Source organism: Lonchura striata, chromosome 10, assembly GCF_046129695.1.
Source record: "Lonchura striata isolate bLonStr1 chromosome 10, bLonStr1.mat, whole genome shotgun sequence".
NCBI lineage: Eukaryota > Metazoa > Chordata > Aves > Passeriformes > Estrildidae > Lonchura > Lonchura striata.
In genome coordinates this window covers 26,082,394-26,099,975 of record NC_134612.1, presented here as the reverse complement: position 1 = coordinate 26,099,975, position 17,582 = coordinate 26,082,394, and the positions used below count along the sequence as shown (strand labels likewise).

General features: G+C 45.5%; 1 protein-coding gene across 2 annotated transcripts in view; it reads left to right on the top strand.

Annotated features, from left to right (window-relative positions):
• LEKR1 (leucine, glutamate and lysine rich 1) overlaps positions 1-16,369 on the top strand; it is a 32,029-nt gene extending 15,660 nt beyond the window's left edge. Inside the window, exons 6-11 of one of the 2 annotated variants that reach the window (XM_021540838.2) lie at positions 8,713-8,794; positions 10,311-10,388; positions 10,622-10,825; positions 11,870-11,951; positions 14,374-14,526; positions 15,454-16,369. In XM_021540838.2, the coding sequence (XP_021396513.1) occupies positions 8,713-8,794; positions 10,311-10,388; positions 10,622-10,825; positions 11,870-11,951; positions 14,374-14,526; positions 15,454-15,969 (1,115 nt within the window). In that variant the 3' untranslated portion in view covers positions 15,970-16,369. The remainder of the gene's footprint in view (positions 1-8,712; positions 8,795-10,310; positions 10,389-10,621; positions 10,826-11,869; positions 11,952-14,373; positions 14,527-15,453) is intronic. The other variant, XM_021540839.2, reaches the window with a different exon arrangement.
• The last annotated feature ends 1,213 nt before the right edge of the window (positions 16,370-17,582 follow it).

Genomic DNA, 17,582 nt, shown 5'->3' with positions numbered 1-17,582 from the left:
TAAAAGGTGAGTTTCGTGCAGTCAGAAGGAGGGAATGTCATTCCAAGGAGTCTGGAACCCTGCTGGAGGACCAGGCAGCTGACTGGGAGGGCAAGTGAAGGAAAAGAGGAATAACATGAAGGCAGTGGAATAAAATCCTGTTGTTAATTGTCCAGCTTAATTAGAACATCAGGCTCTGAGGGTAAAATTCAAAGAATTGGTCTCATTTTGAGTGCAGGACCAGCAAGGACTTTTGGCTCTCAGAGCAGGACTGAAAAGCAGGCCAGGCCAGGCCTTTTTCTCTGAGTCATTAAACAGCAGACTCTAATGATCTGCCCTTAATTGTGTCTCAGGAAGCAGAGAATGCTCTTGAAAAGGGTGGGAGCAGTGACAGCAGTTGAAATGATACCCTGGGAGCTGTGTGCAGACAGAAACTCACTGCAAGAGGATTATTTACGTGGGTATCTCTTGGATCTCTTTTCTCTTGCTCTCACAGCTCTGGCTCAGAGGTATTTTAGCCCCTTGGGAGCCCGTGTGAGGCTGTGCTGCTCCAGGCAGGGTTTGGAGTCCCCAGGCTGGCACAGCAGTCCCCAGCTGCCCTGTGCTCAGCGTGGGGACACACCTAAAGCAGGAGGTGACCGTGATGGGCACGGTGGGGCAGCCTCCCTGCTCCTTCAGCACCTGTGGAAACATCAGGTGTGAGATCCCATCCTGAGTCAGCAACCCCTGGTGCTGAGCATGGCCATGGCACTCATTATTCTAGTGTAATAACAGAATTTATGTGGCACTCATTTATTATTATATGGCACAGAATAACAGAATCGTGTCTTACGTGTTCATTTTGGATTGGTTTGTTTTTATAATCCTGTTAAAATGCTCCAGCAAACACACCTTCTGTCTGTGCAGAAATAATAATGAGCAGTGGACATGAAATCTCATCAGGTGATCTCTCACACTCTGAAATACATGGGTTAGCATCATGACATCAAACACTTGTGCTGCTGGATTTATGTGATGGGAAAAGTGCCCTTAGCTGAGTTCCCTTTTCCCCTCTGCTTACTCCAGAGGTTGCTGCAAACAATGAATTCACGTTTTGTTCATGAGCATGGCAAACAAACACTTCCATTTGCAGCTTTGCCCTCCTTTAACTCCATGTACAATTGCCTGTTCTTATCTTAAAAGAGAGGCTTTTGCCGTCTCTATTTTATTATATTTTTAAAGGTTGTTCAGTGTTTTCTTTGTGGGGCCTGCATGGCTTCTTGGATCTTCTGAAAACCTGAATTTGCTTCCCTGAATTGGCACGTTGCATCAGCCCATCACAATTAATTATCACAGAATCCTGGAATGGTTTGGGTTGGGAGGGACCTTAAAGCTCATCCCATTCCACCCCTGCCATGGGCAGGGACACCTTCCACTATCCCAGGCTGAAAATTTGCAGTGAAATATAAAACAACTGAGATTTTATGGAGAAAACATAGATAAAAACACAGCTAATTCCATATATGGAATTCATACAGAATATCAGGACCCTGCAAAATCTTAATGATGAGTAAAAATACCATCTAAGCTGCTTGATGTTTTATGTGAGACATTTTAAAACTTATTAATGAAATGTAGCAGTCACTTGCTAATAAATGAGTTATTAAGAAGCAGTAAAACGTTTGATGTGGGTATCCAGAAGGAGGTTTCAAGGCAGGAAAGCTGCTGGCTCAGGCATTTGGATTCCACCCTTCCTGAATGGATCAGTGAAACACAAATCCAGGAGGATTTCAAGGGGTCTGGCTCTAGAGAACACATTGCTCGATTGAGGTAATAAACCCAGTTACTGCACTGCTGATAAAAATGGTTCTCTTTGAAATACCAAACAGGATTTTTTTCATGAAACAATCATTAAATATGAAATGAGTTTGCCATTGTATTAAAAATAAATGAGTGGGAACAAATATCATCTTACTGGAAATCAGTTCCAGGGAGTGGATTTGTCCTGTCCAAAGTGGGGTGTGGAAATCAGCCACATCCTGAGTGTCCCTGCTTTGGGGGGAGTTTGGGGTTTTGCCTTATTCTGCTGTTTTTTCCTCCCACAAACTTCTCCAAAGTCCCTCTTTGAAATAATTTGACACTTCAGAAATAATAAAAACTACCAGGATTTGTGATTTACGTGTTTTTAAAGGATTTTCCTTTTTGCAACCAATATTTTGGTTGCACGTTTCTCACAGAATTGTGAAGTCATGATTATTTCACATCACAGCAGGCATTTGCAAGAGCAGGAGCTGAGCAGTTGTTTCTGCTGCTGTTCTTTGCTCTCGTGCTTGTGGAAGCTTTCTGGAGATTCCCTTTGTAGGGGATTTGTGGGATGAGTTGATTTGCTGGCTTCAAGCCACTTTTCACCTCACAGAGCATCACCCACTTGAAGGGAGGTGACAGGCTTTGACAAATGCTCAACACAGGGTAAGGTCTGCTGGGTAATTGTTTAATCAATTAAACACCCCAAATCAAAAATCAATAATGGTGGTAATGTGTCTGTGTTCTCAGTGCTGGCAGCAGCAGGGCTGCAGTAGCACAGGCTCCTAAAAGATTTCTGCTTTCATTTTATTACCAGCTAAATCCTTTACTTAATCACAAATTAAAAAAAAAAAAAATTTCTTCCCCAAAGTCCTTGTGGTTTTTCTTTAGCTCATGACAACTCTGGCCTGGCTCTGGATGGGTTGAAATTGTGGGTGATGCTCCCAAAATCCGAATTTTCAGTCTTTGGCTGCTCCTGCTCCATAGGGTACTTCAGCTCCAAATCTGAACCTGGTGGTGTGCTGCCTTAATGAGGCTGATGAGAGGTGATGGAAAAGTGCAGGCAGCTGGGGAGGGAAAGCTGGCACTGCTCATGGAGAGGGAATGGTGGCACTCATGGAGAGGGAATGGTGGCACTGCTCATGGAGAGGGAATGCTGGCACTGATGGAGAGGGAATGCTGGCACTGATGGAGAGGGAATGCTGGCACTGCTCATGGAGAGGGAATGCTGGCACTGCTCATGGAGAGGGAATGCTGGCACTCATGGAGAGGGAATGCTGGCACTCATGGAGAGGAGAGGGAATGCTGGCACTGCTCATGGAGAGGGAATGCTGGCACTGATGGAGAGGGAATGCTGTTACTCATGGAAAGGAGAGGGAATGCTGGCACTGCTCATGGAGAGGGAATGCAGGCACTCATGGAAATAAGAGGGAATGCTGGCAGTACTCATGGCAAGGGGGTATTTTCATCTGGAGTGTTTTTAATGGCACTTTAAAAACCACTCTGAAGAGCTTTGAAAATGAAAAGGGGGAATAGTTTCCTGCAGTTTTAGGCAGGCTGCAGTTCACACAGCCCCTGTTCATGCTCCACGTGCTGTTGAATTGTATTTTTTCTGAATTCCAGCTGCGGTGGGAAGGCTGGGGAGGGTGGGAGCTGGGGAATGCAGGGCTGCTGTTGGAGCAGAGGCAATGGCTCATTAGAGCTTTTCAGCAGCCTGAGTGCAAGAGGAGGCACAGGAATCCATGGCAAACAATGCCAGCTCCCTGCCAGGGGACTGAGGGAAGGGCCACGCTTTGCTTCTTGAGGAAAAGCAGGAGCCAGGGTCTCCTATAGAGCCTGGAGAGGAGAAGCTCCAGGGAGAGCTCAGAGCCCTGCCAGGGCCTGGAGGGGCTCCAGGAGAGCTGGAGAGGGATGGGGACAAGGATGGAGGGACAGGAACAGGGAATGGCTCCCAGTGCCAGGGGGCAGGGATGGGTGGGAGATTGGGATTTGGGAATTCCTGGCTGGGACAGGACACAGGGAATGGCTCCCAGTGCCAGGGGGCAGGGATGGGTGGGAGATTGGGATTTGGGAATTCCTGGCTGGGACAGGACACAGGGAATGGCTCCCAGTGCCAGAGGAAGAGGATGGGTGGGAGATTGGGAATTCCTGGCTGGAATGGGATTCCCAGAGCAGCTGTGGCTGCCCCTGGATCCCTGGCAGTGCCCAAGGCCAGGCTAGGCATTGAGGTTGGAGCACCTGGGACAGTGGGAGGTGTCCCTTGCCATGTCAGGGGTGGCACTGGGTGGGATTTAATGTCCCTTCCAACCCAAACCATAATTCTCTATTAAAGGATGTGTCTTTATTGTACTTTGTTTTGTCTGCTTGGCCTAAACAATGAGGGCAAAAAATTATCCCCAAGGAAAATTAAGGTCAGAATCTCCATTTTTTTCCTGTTCAGATTTCCCAGCCAATAAGGAAGGACAGCATTTCAAAGCAATGTTAATGTGTAGGAGAAGCAGGTCTGTAGGAATTTTGACATATCCCAATTAGCTTGGCTTCAAACAGGCAGGAATACAGGCAGAAAATTCAGGCTTTAGACCCAGGCCTTTGATGCTGGAGTGTGAATTCTGGCCATGGATGAGCAAATCCAATCCTTCTGAGTGCTTGTACTGTGTCACTGGGGGCGTGGGAGGGGAGCAGGCTTTGCCAAAATAACATTTTTTCCCTATTTAAGGATTTTTAAGGTCTTGGAGATTGTCACGTTTGCACGGTTGCAGTTGTTGGTTTATTCTGTTGAGGCTGCCCTCGATTTGTGCCACTCAGCTATTTGGAATCTGGTTCCTTTTTCTGCTTTTCTCTGCTGGTTTTCTGGATGGAGGTGGAGGAGTGAAGCAGAGGCCAGAGAGCCCAGGCTGGCAGTGCTCAGCAGCCTGTGCTGGGGGAGATAAAGTCAGCCACTCCTCTCCTGGCACATCCTCCCAGTTCCTGGCAGCTTTGAGTGATTTGGACACTTCCTGATGGCACTGGTGGGGTCTCCACAAAGGATCTAAATCCTGAGTCCATCCCTGTGCTCCTTCCAGACTTTTGTGAGTCACAAAAGAAGGGCTTTGTTGTGTAGACAAAAAAAAAAAAAAATTATCTTCGAGAACACAGTACATGAGCTATTGCAAATACAAAGAATTAGTTCTGTTCTGTGCAGGGCCTTGGGGTGTTGCTTCACTTCTTTGGTCTCCTTAGAAACACGTGGTGAGGCAGTGTTTTCCTGCTCTGACACTGTAATTTTTCATGCATGTATTTCATATTTCTCACACATTGTCTGCTATGCTCTTTAAATAAATGTACTGGAAACTATCTGTGTAAAGTGCACATCTGAATTTGCCTGGAATTCGTGTTCTGAGAAAAATTAAATATTTCTGCCTCCTTTGACACAGCTGATTGGCCAAACCCAGGGCCCATACAAGGGATGGTTATTAAGGTTTTAAATAATTGCTACAACTTTCTATTTCCCAGAGAGAAAATCCAGCAAGAGGGGCTGGGTTCCAGTCTGCCTTGGCTGGGGTCTGTGTGCTCTCTGCTCCAATTCCTTGCTCATCTTCCAGCTCTGAGCTCCCCATGTGCTCAGGCTGGTCCCTGGTGGCTGAGAAGGACCCAGAGCTCTGGAGGGGAGAGGAAGGTGGAGGGTCCCAACCCTCCTGGGGGTGGCTGATGGCTTTGGGCCTCAAGTGGGGCTGCCCCTGCATCCCTGGCAGTGCCAAGGCCAGGCTGGATGGAGCTTGGAGCAGCCTGGCACAGTGGGAGGTGTCCCTGCCATGGCTGGGGTGGCTTTCAGGGCTTTAAGGTCCCTCCCAATCCCAATCCTGGGATGCTGAGATTCCATGATCTATATGAGCAGTGCTTATGAACTTCCCAGTGAAATCTTACTACAGGGAAATTATCTTTTTTTTTGTGCACATGTATGCAACATTGAGCTTTTATTTAGCTTACCCCCAAATTGTTGGCTATTGGATTGGGTTGGATTTTGTAGGTTTTGCAGGAAAAGCAGAAAATTACACAGCTCTACCACGTGTGCCTCTGATCCAGCCTCACTGGGAATCTGTTAGGAATTAGCTGCAGAGCTGATGGCTTCCAGAGTGGTTGCTTACCCAATGTGCTGCCTATTTATTTTTATTTTTCACTGAAAATTTTACCAGCTGTTGCTGTTTCCAGGCAGGAGCTGGGGCACCGTGCCCTTGGATGCAAACTGGGTGGTTAAATTCCTGAAAGCCAGCTGTGGGCAGGCTCTGCTGGCTGCTTTGCACACACCAGTGTGTGATGCAATTTGCCCACGGAAGAGGAAACAGTCCCCAGTTGGTTCTGTTTCTGTTTCTGTGGCTCGTCAGGCCCTCGTGCACGTTGGGGCTGTGCCCCTCAGGCCCTGTCACAGCACAGCTCGCAGGTTACTGGAAAGTTGCTGACTGCTGAGAGCCATTCTGAGTCACAAAAATAAGTAAAATTCAACATGAATGAAACTGAGATGGATTTGGCCTGCTGAGTCTTTGAGATGTGGTGGTTCTTGCAGCACTGAGCCCAGTATCAGTATTACAGAGTGTGAGTTTTCTCTTGGCTTTGCATGTTTTGCAAGAGGCTTTATTTTCATTACCAGAGAACATTTTTACATAAGTGTTTGAATACATTTTCCTCTATTCAGCAAGTTTGCAGCACAAGTTTCCATTTGTATTGCCATTCTCCTTATTAGTTGCCTCATTTTTATCATGGTTTTCACTGAAATCTGCCTGTATGGGCGTGGGACTTTCTGCTCCCCAGCTCCCATTGACTTTGGTGGGAATTCTCTCTAAAGAAGACTTGCAGGAACTATTTGTGTAATTAAATCCATCTATTCCCTCATTAAAAACTCCCGTCCATGCTCAGTGAGCACGAAAACTTCTGAGAACAAATGGAGTGAAAGAGGAAACAGCTTTGAGAGAGACCACCCAAAGTACAGAACCAAACCAAGCATCATCCCTCTCCTTTTCCTTTATTCCAGAACTTGTGTCCACACTCCCACACTGAGTGAGAAGAAAATACACCACAGTTATTAATTCTTGGCAAAAATCTTTTAAAAGAACAATTTAATAAAGGTCAGAAGGAGCTGTTTGGGAAAATCTTCTCCAGAGCAGCCTGTGAGGATGGGCAGAGGGTCCTGCTCTGCCTGGTGTCCATCCCCACCAATGTGGGCTTCATCTGTTCTCACAGTCACGTTCTGCTGCCAGGGCTGGCTGTTCCCAGGCTGAGCCTCACATCTGCTGGGCAGCTGAAGCCAGAGCTTCTCCCTTTGCTGCAGGAATTCTGCCAGGCACTGCCAGGAGATGGAAGTTGGATCCTTCAGCTTTGGGAAAGTGCAGGACAATGGCCAGTGAAGGGAGCAGCCTGATGTGTCCAGAGGCTGCTTGGCCACTCCTGCTGGCCCAGAGACACAAAAAGTGCCACCAAGTGTCACAGCCTGGGGCTCTGCTCACCCAGTCACTGGCAGTGACAGCACCTGAGGGTTGTCCCACAGGTGAATTCCACAAAAATGGCTTTGATGGTTGTGGCACCCACGGCAGGTGGGAGAAGCTGCTTCTACAATTCACTTCTGTGATTTTTCCAAGTGTTCAGTCAATCCAAGAAATGTCCCTTTCTCTTCAAAAAGTTCTTTATAAATGCTGCTGGTTTGGGAATGGATCTGACAGGTCCTGTGTGTTTTACCCTATATAATTCTCTCCCTGATTTTTTTTTTTTTTTTGTTGTAGTGTTATGAACTATTTTCCTTTTCCCTTCACTGAAAAGAGTGGACCCTTCCAATTGTAGGATTTATCAAGCTAAGGTGTGGCTGGCAGGAAATCCCACACTGAGATCATCCATCATCATTGCTGGAAATGACTGACAAAGACATGTGGGAAAAGTTACAGAAATTCAGAGAATTGGGATGAAACGATAAATTTAAGAACAGGAATGACAAATTTGGCTTCTTGGAAGATACATCAGGGAACTTTGAAGGCAGTTTGTTCCCTTCAGAGACAAAGTCACCTCCTTTTGTTTGCTGTTGCTTTCTGTGGATAATCTTGGCTGGTTTTTTTTCACTTCCAGATCTCTTGCATTGATTTTTCATTGGATTTTTTTTCCATGTATTTTTTGCTGCAGTCCTTTTGGTAGAAACTTTGATTTCAAATCATTCCTAGGCTTTCTGGGAAGGCTGCTCTTATTCACGAGGATATTTAGAGATGCCCAAGTTGCTGTGGCTGCCCCATCCCTGAGGTGTTCCAGGATGGGGCTTGGAGCAGCCTGGAACCGTGGAAGGGAGTTGGGACTGGATGAGATTTAAAATCCCATCTAACCCAAGGCATTCCATAATCCTGTGATGTCTTCATGGAGATGAAAATCAGATTAAGCCATGTGCTGCTGCTTCAGTTTAAAGGGCTTCACATCTGCAAGTTATGGCTGTTCTGAGGATTTAAAACCATAGAAAAGGATGATACTAAGGCAGACAAAACCAGATGAGATAATTTAACTAAAAAATCAGGGATTGTACTGGGAAAAAGGCAGTGGCTGATTGGAGCTGAGGTGATGTGTTCTGAAGGATAACATGTAGGGGATAAGACAACTACAACAGCATTAAATTATTGCCAGGGTTTCAGATGAAGGAAATTCCAGGTGAGTTTTGGGGCCACCTTCCTGCATCTGTTTGCTCTCAGCTTTATGTACACACAATCTGATTTAAAGCAAACCATCTGATTCCATGTTTCAGTGTAGCTGAGTTTGGTGTTTTCTGGTGGGATAAAAAGCCCCAAACACACAAACAAACCCCAGATTTTTGCTGTAAAGACCCTCTGCTCCTGTGCACTGCTCTGCCTGAGGCAGGAGTGAGGGGCTGCAGCTCCCACCTGGAAACAAAGCACTGAAGTGGATTCATGGAACATTAACAGAGACACAACCTCGTGTTTTTGCTTTCAGATTTAACAAATCAGGTGGAGACAGCTGGCCTGCAGCTGCAGAAGGTGACAGCAGAGATGGAGCACTACAAGAAGCTGTTGCTGTAAGATTCCCATTCCTTCATTGCTTCCCACTGCACATAAAACACATAAACCACTTTTTTTTTTTTTTTTCCAGCAAGTGCTGCTTGTTAAAATGATCTGAGAAGGTTTTGACCCACAGAGAACTATTTTATCTTCATATGATTATTTCTGAGCACCTGCCTGAGCCAGCCTGGCTGTGGGAGCAGGGCTTCCTTCCTCCAGCAAGGAATACTGGAACTGCAGAGGAGGGATAAGGAGCCTGATGCAGTGCCTCACCTAACACACAGGTGTAGGATGCATTTTGGGAAATCCACGAAACTTCAGGACTGAAAATGTGTATATTCACATTTTTTATGTAGGAAGGAAGGAATATATAGTGAGAAGGAAGGCATATATAGTGACATAGCACTGCCAGAGAGCAGGGTTAGGGGGATATTGGGAAGGAATTGTTCCCTGGGAGGGTGGGCACGCCTGGCACAGGTTTTCCAGGGAATTTGTGGCTGCCCCTGGATCCCTGGCAGTGCCCAGGGCCACGTTGGATGGGGCTTGGAACCACCTGGTCTATGGAAAGTGTGGGTGGAACAAGATGGGCTTTGGGGTCCCTTCCAACCCAAACCATTCCAGGATTTTCTCCCATTTCCAGAGCACACCCAGCCACTCAGAACACCCTCACAGCAGGAACCTGACACCCCAACACCATAGAACATCACAAATTCCACAGCCCAGTGCTGAAAACCTCAGTGGGCACCGGAGCAGCTTGGGGACATCACCTCCAGGAGAATCCAGAGGGAGGGGGCCAGAGGATGCTGAAAAGGCACAAATTGTGTTTGTGAGGCTCAGGAGTCAGGAGCTGGCACTGCCAGGCTCTCTGTTCCCATTTTTCCCTGGAATCTGAGCAAAGGATTTGTGCTGTTCTGCTCTGCAATTTCTGGTTTCAGTTCCTTCATTCAGGGGGTCTGAACATGACTGACTTGCAAATATTTGGGATGCTTAGCAACAAAGTGCTTCAGTGATAATGTAAGGATTGTGTGGGAAACAAAGATGTCATGAACACAGTTAAATAAACACCGAGGGCTTTCCAAGTGTAAATTAACATTTCAGCATAATATGGGCACAGTTTAATCAAACAACATATTCTATATCTGTTTAAATGTAAATATGAACCTTAACCATGGTTATTAATTGGTGCAATGGTGACATAATGAAATGAAACCTGCAAAGTTTCCATCCCTTTTACCTACAAAATTGGGATTTGTTCCATTTTATTAATTTATTACTCAAAACTGTCATCAATGTTGCAAGATCCCACTTCTTGTTTGCAACATTTGTGATCCATGTCTGGCTGAGATGTCACTGGAAATGTAACTTCCAATTATTAACAACCTTTGCTGGAGCTGACAGAACTTTCTGTTCGTGGCCTTTTACCTGAAATGGAAAATGCAAGGAGGAAAATACACCCAGAAGTGATGTCCAGGCTGCTGCAGAGTAAAGGCTCATTTCTGTGGATAATACCCTTTTTTCCCAATGTTTTTTTAGGGTGAAGTCAACAGAACTTGATGTCTGTCAAAAAGAACTGAAAAAGATCAAATATGAGAATGGAATTGCTGAGTCCAGGTAAATGCTGAAAAGATATTTCATCTTTTTGAGCAATTACAGCAAACATTTTATTATTTTAATGCAGTTTTTATGCAATACATTTAAATTTTTTTCTGTTGAGTCAGTAGATTTAACTTCACAAAGAACACATGGAGTTTTGACCAATATTTTATTTTCCAGGCACCATTATTTCTGTCTATGAATAAGAATATAGTAACTACAATTCTGCTGTTTCTTTATTTCATCCGTAGACTTACAAAAGAGCTGAAGGAAAAGGAGGAATCCCTTCTCGTTTGCCAACAAGTCTGCAAACATTTACAGGAGGAAGTGGCTGAGAAGGAGAGGAGAGAAGAAGATCTGAAAAGAAGAACTGGGAGATCAGAGAGTGAGCTGGAAACCCTTAAAGCTCTCCTGAGCCAAACAGAGCAGGAGGTGCTGATGCTGAAACAGGAAAGGTAAAGGGAGCTGAGCTGAACTCAGGTGCTCCTGAAAATCCTGGAGATTCTGGAGGTCATTGGATTGGGTTTTTAAATTATTATGGGGCAGACAAAACATGGATGGAGAGAAAAGAAGAAAAAGTACTATTGAAAATAGGAGTAGAGAAGTTCTGCTTGGACTGCAGGGCTTCAGCTGGAGTTTCCTCTGAGCCCCAAAGCCCCATTTTTGCAGCTGCTCTTTGTGCTGAAGGTGCAGGGAGCATCCAAACCCCTGAAATGCAGAAAGTTGGTACCTCCTGGCACCTTTAAATGCTGAAAACAATCCTGGGGCTGTCAGGAGTAAAACTGGAGCTGGAGGTTCTACTGCAGGCAATTAAAAAAAATATGGATTCAGGTTGGTGAGTCCAAAGCAAAGGCACTCCAGCTCGATCCCATTCCAGGGAAAACAGCCCTCGGGAGCCCAGTGCTTTATTCTGCACATCTCAAAAGCAATCCCAGGCACAATGGCAGCTTTGTTCACAGCTGAGACCCTTCAGAGCCAGACTGAGCTGGTGGGGAGCTGCTCTCACTCCTCCCAAGCACCAGATCCTGTCCAAGACCCTGGCTGAGGGAATACTGAGGCATTTTTGAGGTGGACAAGTTGTTAACAACATCACTGAGAGGAATTTAACCTCTCCAGGAGCCTTGCCCTACAGGCCCCACGTAACAAACAGTACCTTGAAGGACAAAAAGCTCTCAGTGCTTTGCATTCCAAACCCATTACAATTTTTAAACTAATGATCCTAATATTCCAAGTTCATGAAATACAAGTTCTGGGTGGAATATTTTAAGTTTCTCTGCGTTCTTTGAAATTTGTCTTGAAAATATCAAAGAAGTATTAAAATGTCATTTGAAGTGGAAGATCAAGTACTGTATTTCCTTTAAAACATGAAATTCAGGAGGCAAGTGAGGGTGTGGTGGAGATTCCAGGTGGTGATTCCTGGGGCAAGGACTTCATTGCAAGGCAAGGGGATTGCAGCAGTGTGGGCAGAGCCCAGGTTTAGCCGAAATTTGTGTTTTTAGGGAGCTGCTGAAGAGCAGGGTGGAGCAGCTGCAGGAGGCGCTGAGGCAGAAGGTGCAGAGCGAGGACTCCTGGAGGGACAAGGTGACCCTGGGGCTCTGCTTTGGGGGTTTCATTTTCACCCAGGGCACAGGAGAGCTGGGAACAATCTCCTCCAGTGCCACAAGTGCTGGAGCCATGGAATCACTCCCAGCCTGGCTTGGAAATTCGGTCAGGAACACAAAAATCCCATTTGCCTTTGGCCTCTGGGTCTGCTGGGGCCTCAAAGCCCTCAGTTCACAGGGCAAGGTTTGTCTGGGAGCCTCCTGTTCCCAAAAGTACAGTTCATGTTTGCTGAAGTTCATGGAATCACAGGATCCCAGCCTGGTTTGGGTTGGAGGGACCTCAAATCCCACCCAGTGCCAGCCCTGCCATGGCAGGGACACTTCCACTGTGCCAGCTGCTCCAGCCCCAGTGTCCAGCCTGACCTTGGCACTGCCAGGGATCCAGGGGCAGCCACAGCTTGTCCATAATGTCCTTTACAAGGAGTTCTCCTGCCTCTTCCAGTGGGATTTGGGAAGCTTTTCCCATGAACAGCTGTCACCATGTCAACCTTGTTCTCATCTGCAGCTTTTTTTTTTTCCCTGAACAGAATAAGAAATAAAAATGTAGTCATTTATCAAAAAGAATAATAAATAAAAAAATATTTATGTATTCAAAACAATTTTAATATATTTAAAATAATTTTAAAAATTAAATAAATATGTACATCAGTGAAGGAAAATGAAAAAGCAGAGCTGAACTGTAACAGTGACTTGTCTGATTTAAGCCTCACATAACTGGGGACTGAAATTACTGAATTTTTTGTTCCAGTGTCTGAAAGCTTTATTTAGTCCCAGGAGGGCCTGGTAGCAATTAGGATCAGTTCATTTCTTTGGAAACCCCTTCCCTTCCCTGTCACAGGATATAATTTGGGAAGGGGCTCATGCTGGCTCTATAATCAGAGTATTTCCAGCCTGCCATGTGAACAAGATAAAGACTGGAGGGAGGGAGAGGGAGCACTTTCAGCTGTGGTGTCCCACCACTCCAGTGCAGCCACAGACAGGCCCCAAAACTCGGCTCAGCAGCCAAAAAAATCAGCAAAGTGACAAAGTGACAACGTTGCCTTTGCTTTGTGCCACTGCAGAGCACCAGAGGGTCAGGATCTCTAATAATAGGTAGAGTTAATAAATCTGGGGATTTATCTTCATCTCCCATCTAAGAGCATAGAAATATTAATATTATTAATAAAGAATTCCATATAATATAATAAAAACTAAAATAAATCGTATACAATGTCAAATAATTTAAAAATAATATTACACCATATGTCGTAATTATTATACAATAATTTATATTATTATGCTATGGTAATAATTATTAATACAATTATATTCTATTAAATATTAATAATCAAATTGTTAATTATTATAATATTACAATAATATTATTAACATATATTAATGTAATATAATTATATAGATAATAGAATTATAATAGAATTATAGTTAATAATATTTTAATCATTGTTATTGGTATTGTTATTATTATAAGAGTCTACTTTGAGCATCTTACAAATACAGCAATTTTTCAGCTGTAACTTAGTGGGGGATTTGCACCTCTTCCACACCCTGAATCTGGCAAATTTTGCTTTAAAAAAGAATGAAAATGTTTCCAGTTTCTCTTTTCCCCCTAAAGACATCAGGGAGATTTATTATACTTCTGCTCATAATAATGTGTGGAATTAGGTAATTGTAATTAGGCTCATTGTGGGCTTTTGTGCTTTTAATCATTGAACTAATGAGGTTTGTGTTGTGCATTTAATGTGGCTGTTGTGCTCTCAGCCTGCTGCAATTAAATCCGTCAGAACCAGCTGCACAAAGGACAGGACCAGCCTGGGTAGGAGAAGTGTTCTCCTAAATGCAGCCTTTGGGGATTCCTCCAGAATCCAGAATTTCCTACTGGGGAAATTACAGCTGAATTTCTAATGCCAATTATTGGAGATGCTGTAAGGACTGGGAAATGTCACCCAATATTCCATTTGGAGAAGGGTCTGGGATGAGCTCCTTGTGACCTGCCAGGGCCTGGAGGGGCTCCAGGAGAGCTGGAGAGGCTGGGGACAAGGATGGAGGGACAGGAACAGGGAATGGCTCCCAGTGCCAGGGGGCAGGGATGAGTGGGAGACTGGGAATTGGGAATTCCTGGCTGGGCTGGAATTCCCAGAGCAGCTGTGGCTGCCCCTGGATCCCTGGCAGTGCCCAAGGCCAGGTTGGACATTGGGGTTGGAGCACCTGGGACAGTGGGAGGTGTCCCTGCCATGGCTGGGGTGGCACTGGGTGGGATTTGAGGTCCATCCCATCCCATCCCATCCCATCCCATCCCATCCCATCCCATCCCATCCCATCCCATCCCATCCCATCCCATCCCATCCCATCCCATCCCATCCCATCCCAGTGTGACAATGCCACTGACCCCTCTTGTCCCCCAGCTGGAAAAGGACCTGGCCAAAGGGGAGGCTCGGCACAAAGAAGCAATCCTGAAAGTCAGGGAAGAGGCCAGAGTGGAGCTGGAGCTGGAGAGGAAAAACCAGCAGGAACTGATCACAAAATACCAGAGGGACCACGAGGAGCTCCAGCAGAAGGTGTGCAGTGCTCGAGAGAAAACTCGTGGCAGAAGATCACAGAAAACTGTAAAAAATGGGAATGTGAAGGAATAAAACCTGCTCTGTGTGTCATCCTCTCTCTGGATGATACAGTACTTTTTCACAGTTTTAGCATATTTAATTTTTTTTTAATGAAACAAGCTGAAAATAACAATTCCAGTTCAAGTTAATTGGTGTGAAGTTCTTTCTCATCTTGTGTTTTCACCTCCAAAACTTCATCTATGTCCCCAGAGTTGCTAATTATATTTAATGTGGCATCATCACTTTTTAAAAGCTTGGGATTGCTTCAGGCTATGATGAGGTGCCACAATCCCACCCATATTTTTTCTCCTTCCCAAGGGAACCCAGCAGCTCCAAGGCCAGTAAAGGCCTGGGCTGGACTGGTGCTCCAGATCCCCCTCAAGTTTTATACAGAAATTGAGAAATTGTACCTGTAACCTGAGTTTCCAAAAGGTTTGATACAATTCGTGAGAAAATCTGAGAAATCTGGAAAAATGGAAGGAATGTGATGAGGCTTTATTATTATTTAAAATCTAGGACACTGTGATTTAGAACTGAAAATAAGTTTGGTTTTGTTCACTTGGCAAATATTTAACCATGGTTTTTAAACCCTGAGGAAACACTGACTTGCAGTAAATTTAACTTGAAGTTTAGTTTTCCCTTTTTTACCTCAATGTCTCTGTTTGATCTTGAACACACTAATTAATCTCTGTGTTCTCAGTGAGTGGTGATTAATTTACAGCTCTCTGGTGTCCTCCGAGGGAATTATGTAAATTCAGAGCTTTTTTTTCTCTCTGAGGACCTGCAAGTTTGAATTTGTTGTTTTTTTCCTCAAGTCCCCATTTGTCTGCTATTCATTCTCATATTTAGAGGAACTGAGATTCATTCCTGTCTGATCTCACCCAGATCCCAGGTTTAATATCCAGTGCCACCAAGAGCTTGAGGATGGAGATGGAAATTCTGGAGAAGAAGCTCCAAGATGCACAAATGAAAGTGGCAGAGAAGGATGGAGACAAGGAAAAAGAAATCCAGAGCCTTAAAAGGCTCATCAGTGAGCTTGAGTTCCAGCTGACCATGGAGAAGAGCAACAATGAATCATTCCTGGACAAACTGAGGAAAGAAATGAAGCACAAGTCAGATGAACTGGAAAAACTAACCCAGGAGAAGACACAGCTGATTCACACTTTGAGTCAAGTTCAGGAGGAGGTAGGAGCAGGACCCAGGAAATGCCTGGTTATTTTTACTTGGAGACGTGTGATTTCTAAAGTCATTCAAAGGTCTGTGACCAGAAAATCCATTGAAATGCAAAGATTTCTCAAACAAATCCATCATTGTTTCCTAAATACGGTACATCACAAAAGATATGAAGTTTTAATTCAGCAAATGCTTAAATTAGTGTTTCATGGGAAAATATATTATTAAAAATTATATTTCAGATCCTGCAAGGCCTTTCTTAGCCCATAGCCTCATGTTCCACTGCCCAAACATGAGTAAACAAAAATGAATTCTCAGTTTTTAGAGTAGAAGACACGGATATTTCTCATTCCTTGAACTGGTGTCTCAGCTCCCACCACTGCAAGCGTGTTCCCTAACTCAGGAATCCATAAAAATGAATTAAATGCAAAGAGAAATTCAACTGATGGATATTCTAACCACAAACATTTGCTGAATGCTTGGAGTAGAATGGGAAGGGAGGAGAGAGCTGCTCCATGGGACATGTGGAGTCAGGAACTGCTGATAAGATTAGGCTGGAATGTCCAAAGCAATTCAGTGGCAGGAAAAGGAATTGGTCAGCAGTGAAAATAAAACTCTTCCACGTGGATTAGTGCTGGGGCTGGTACTGTTTACTCCTTGGAAAGGTTGGGAAGGGTGTGAGTGGAATTCCAGTGAGGCTGTGCCCGATCTGTGCCCAAGGATGGGGACATGGGAGAGAGGGGCCTTGGCAGTGCTGGGACAACAGCGGGACTGCATGGCCTTCCCATGAGTGATTCCATGATTCCATGTGTTCATTCCTGGCTCCACTCCTGGTCCCACACCCTGTTCCATTCTTGGTTCCATTCCTGGGTCCACTCCTGGTTCCATTCCTGGGTCCACACCTGGTTCCATTCCTGGCTCCACATACCAGTTCCACACCTGGTTCTGCTCCTGGTTCCACTCCTGGTTCCACATCTGGTTCCATACCTCCACACCTGTTTCCACACCTGGTTCCACTCCTGGTTCCATTCTGGTTCCACACCTGGTTCCATTCCTGGCTCCACACCTGGTTCCATACCAGTTCCACACCTGGTTCTGCTCCTGGTTCCACACCTGGCTCCATACCTCCACACCTGTTTCCACACCTGGTTCCACTCCTGGCTCCATGGCTCCATGCAGGCTGTGCTCTCCCACTGCAGAGGGTTACAGGGAAAAGCAGCATTACTCCCTTGGTGTCACTGCAGCTCAGTCCATTACTGCCTTTCCTTCCAAGAACAGCATTCCCAGTTTTCCCAGCTGGGCAGGAGAGCAGGAAAACCTTCTGAGCACTTCCCTGGCTCCCACTGCCTCCCGAGGGAACAGCAGGACAGTGCAGGGTGGGTCCCTGTCCCAGGGGTGCCCAGCTGTGATGGATGGGCCATTCCTGGTGTTTCTCTGCAGAATTCCCAGCTGCAGACCATTCCCGGTGTTTCCCGTTGCAGAATTCCCAGCTGCAGAGACATTCCCGGTGTTTCTCTGCAGAATTCCCAGCTGCAGGGACATTCCCGGTGTTTCTCCTTGCAGAATTCCCTCCTTCAGGGACATTCCCGGTGTTTCTCTGCAGAATTCCCTGCTGCAGACCATTCCCGGTGTTTCTCGTTGCAGAATTCCCAGCTGCAGGGACATTCCCGGTGTTTCCCGTTGCAGAATTCCCAGCTGCAGGACATTCCCGGTGTTTCTCTGCAGAATTCCCTGCTGCAGGGACATTCCCGGTGTTTCTCGTTGCAGAATTCCCAGCTGCAGACCATTCCCGGTGTTTCTCTGCAGAATTCCCAGCTACAGGACATTCCCGGTGTTTCTCT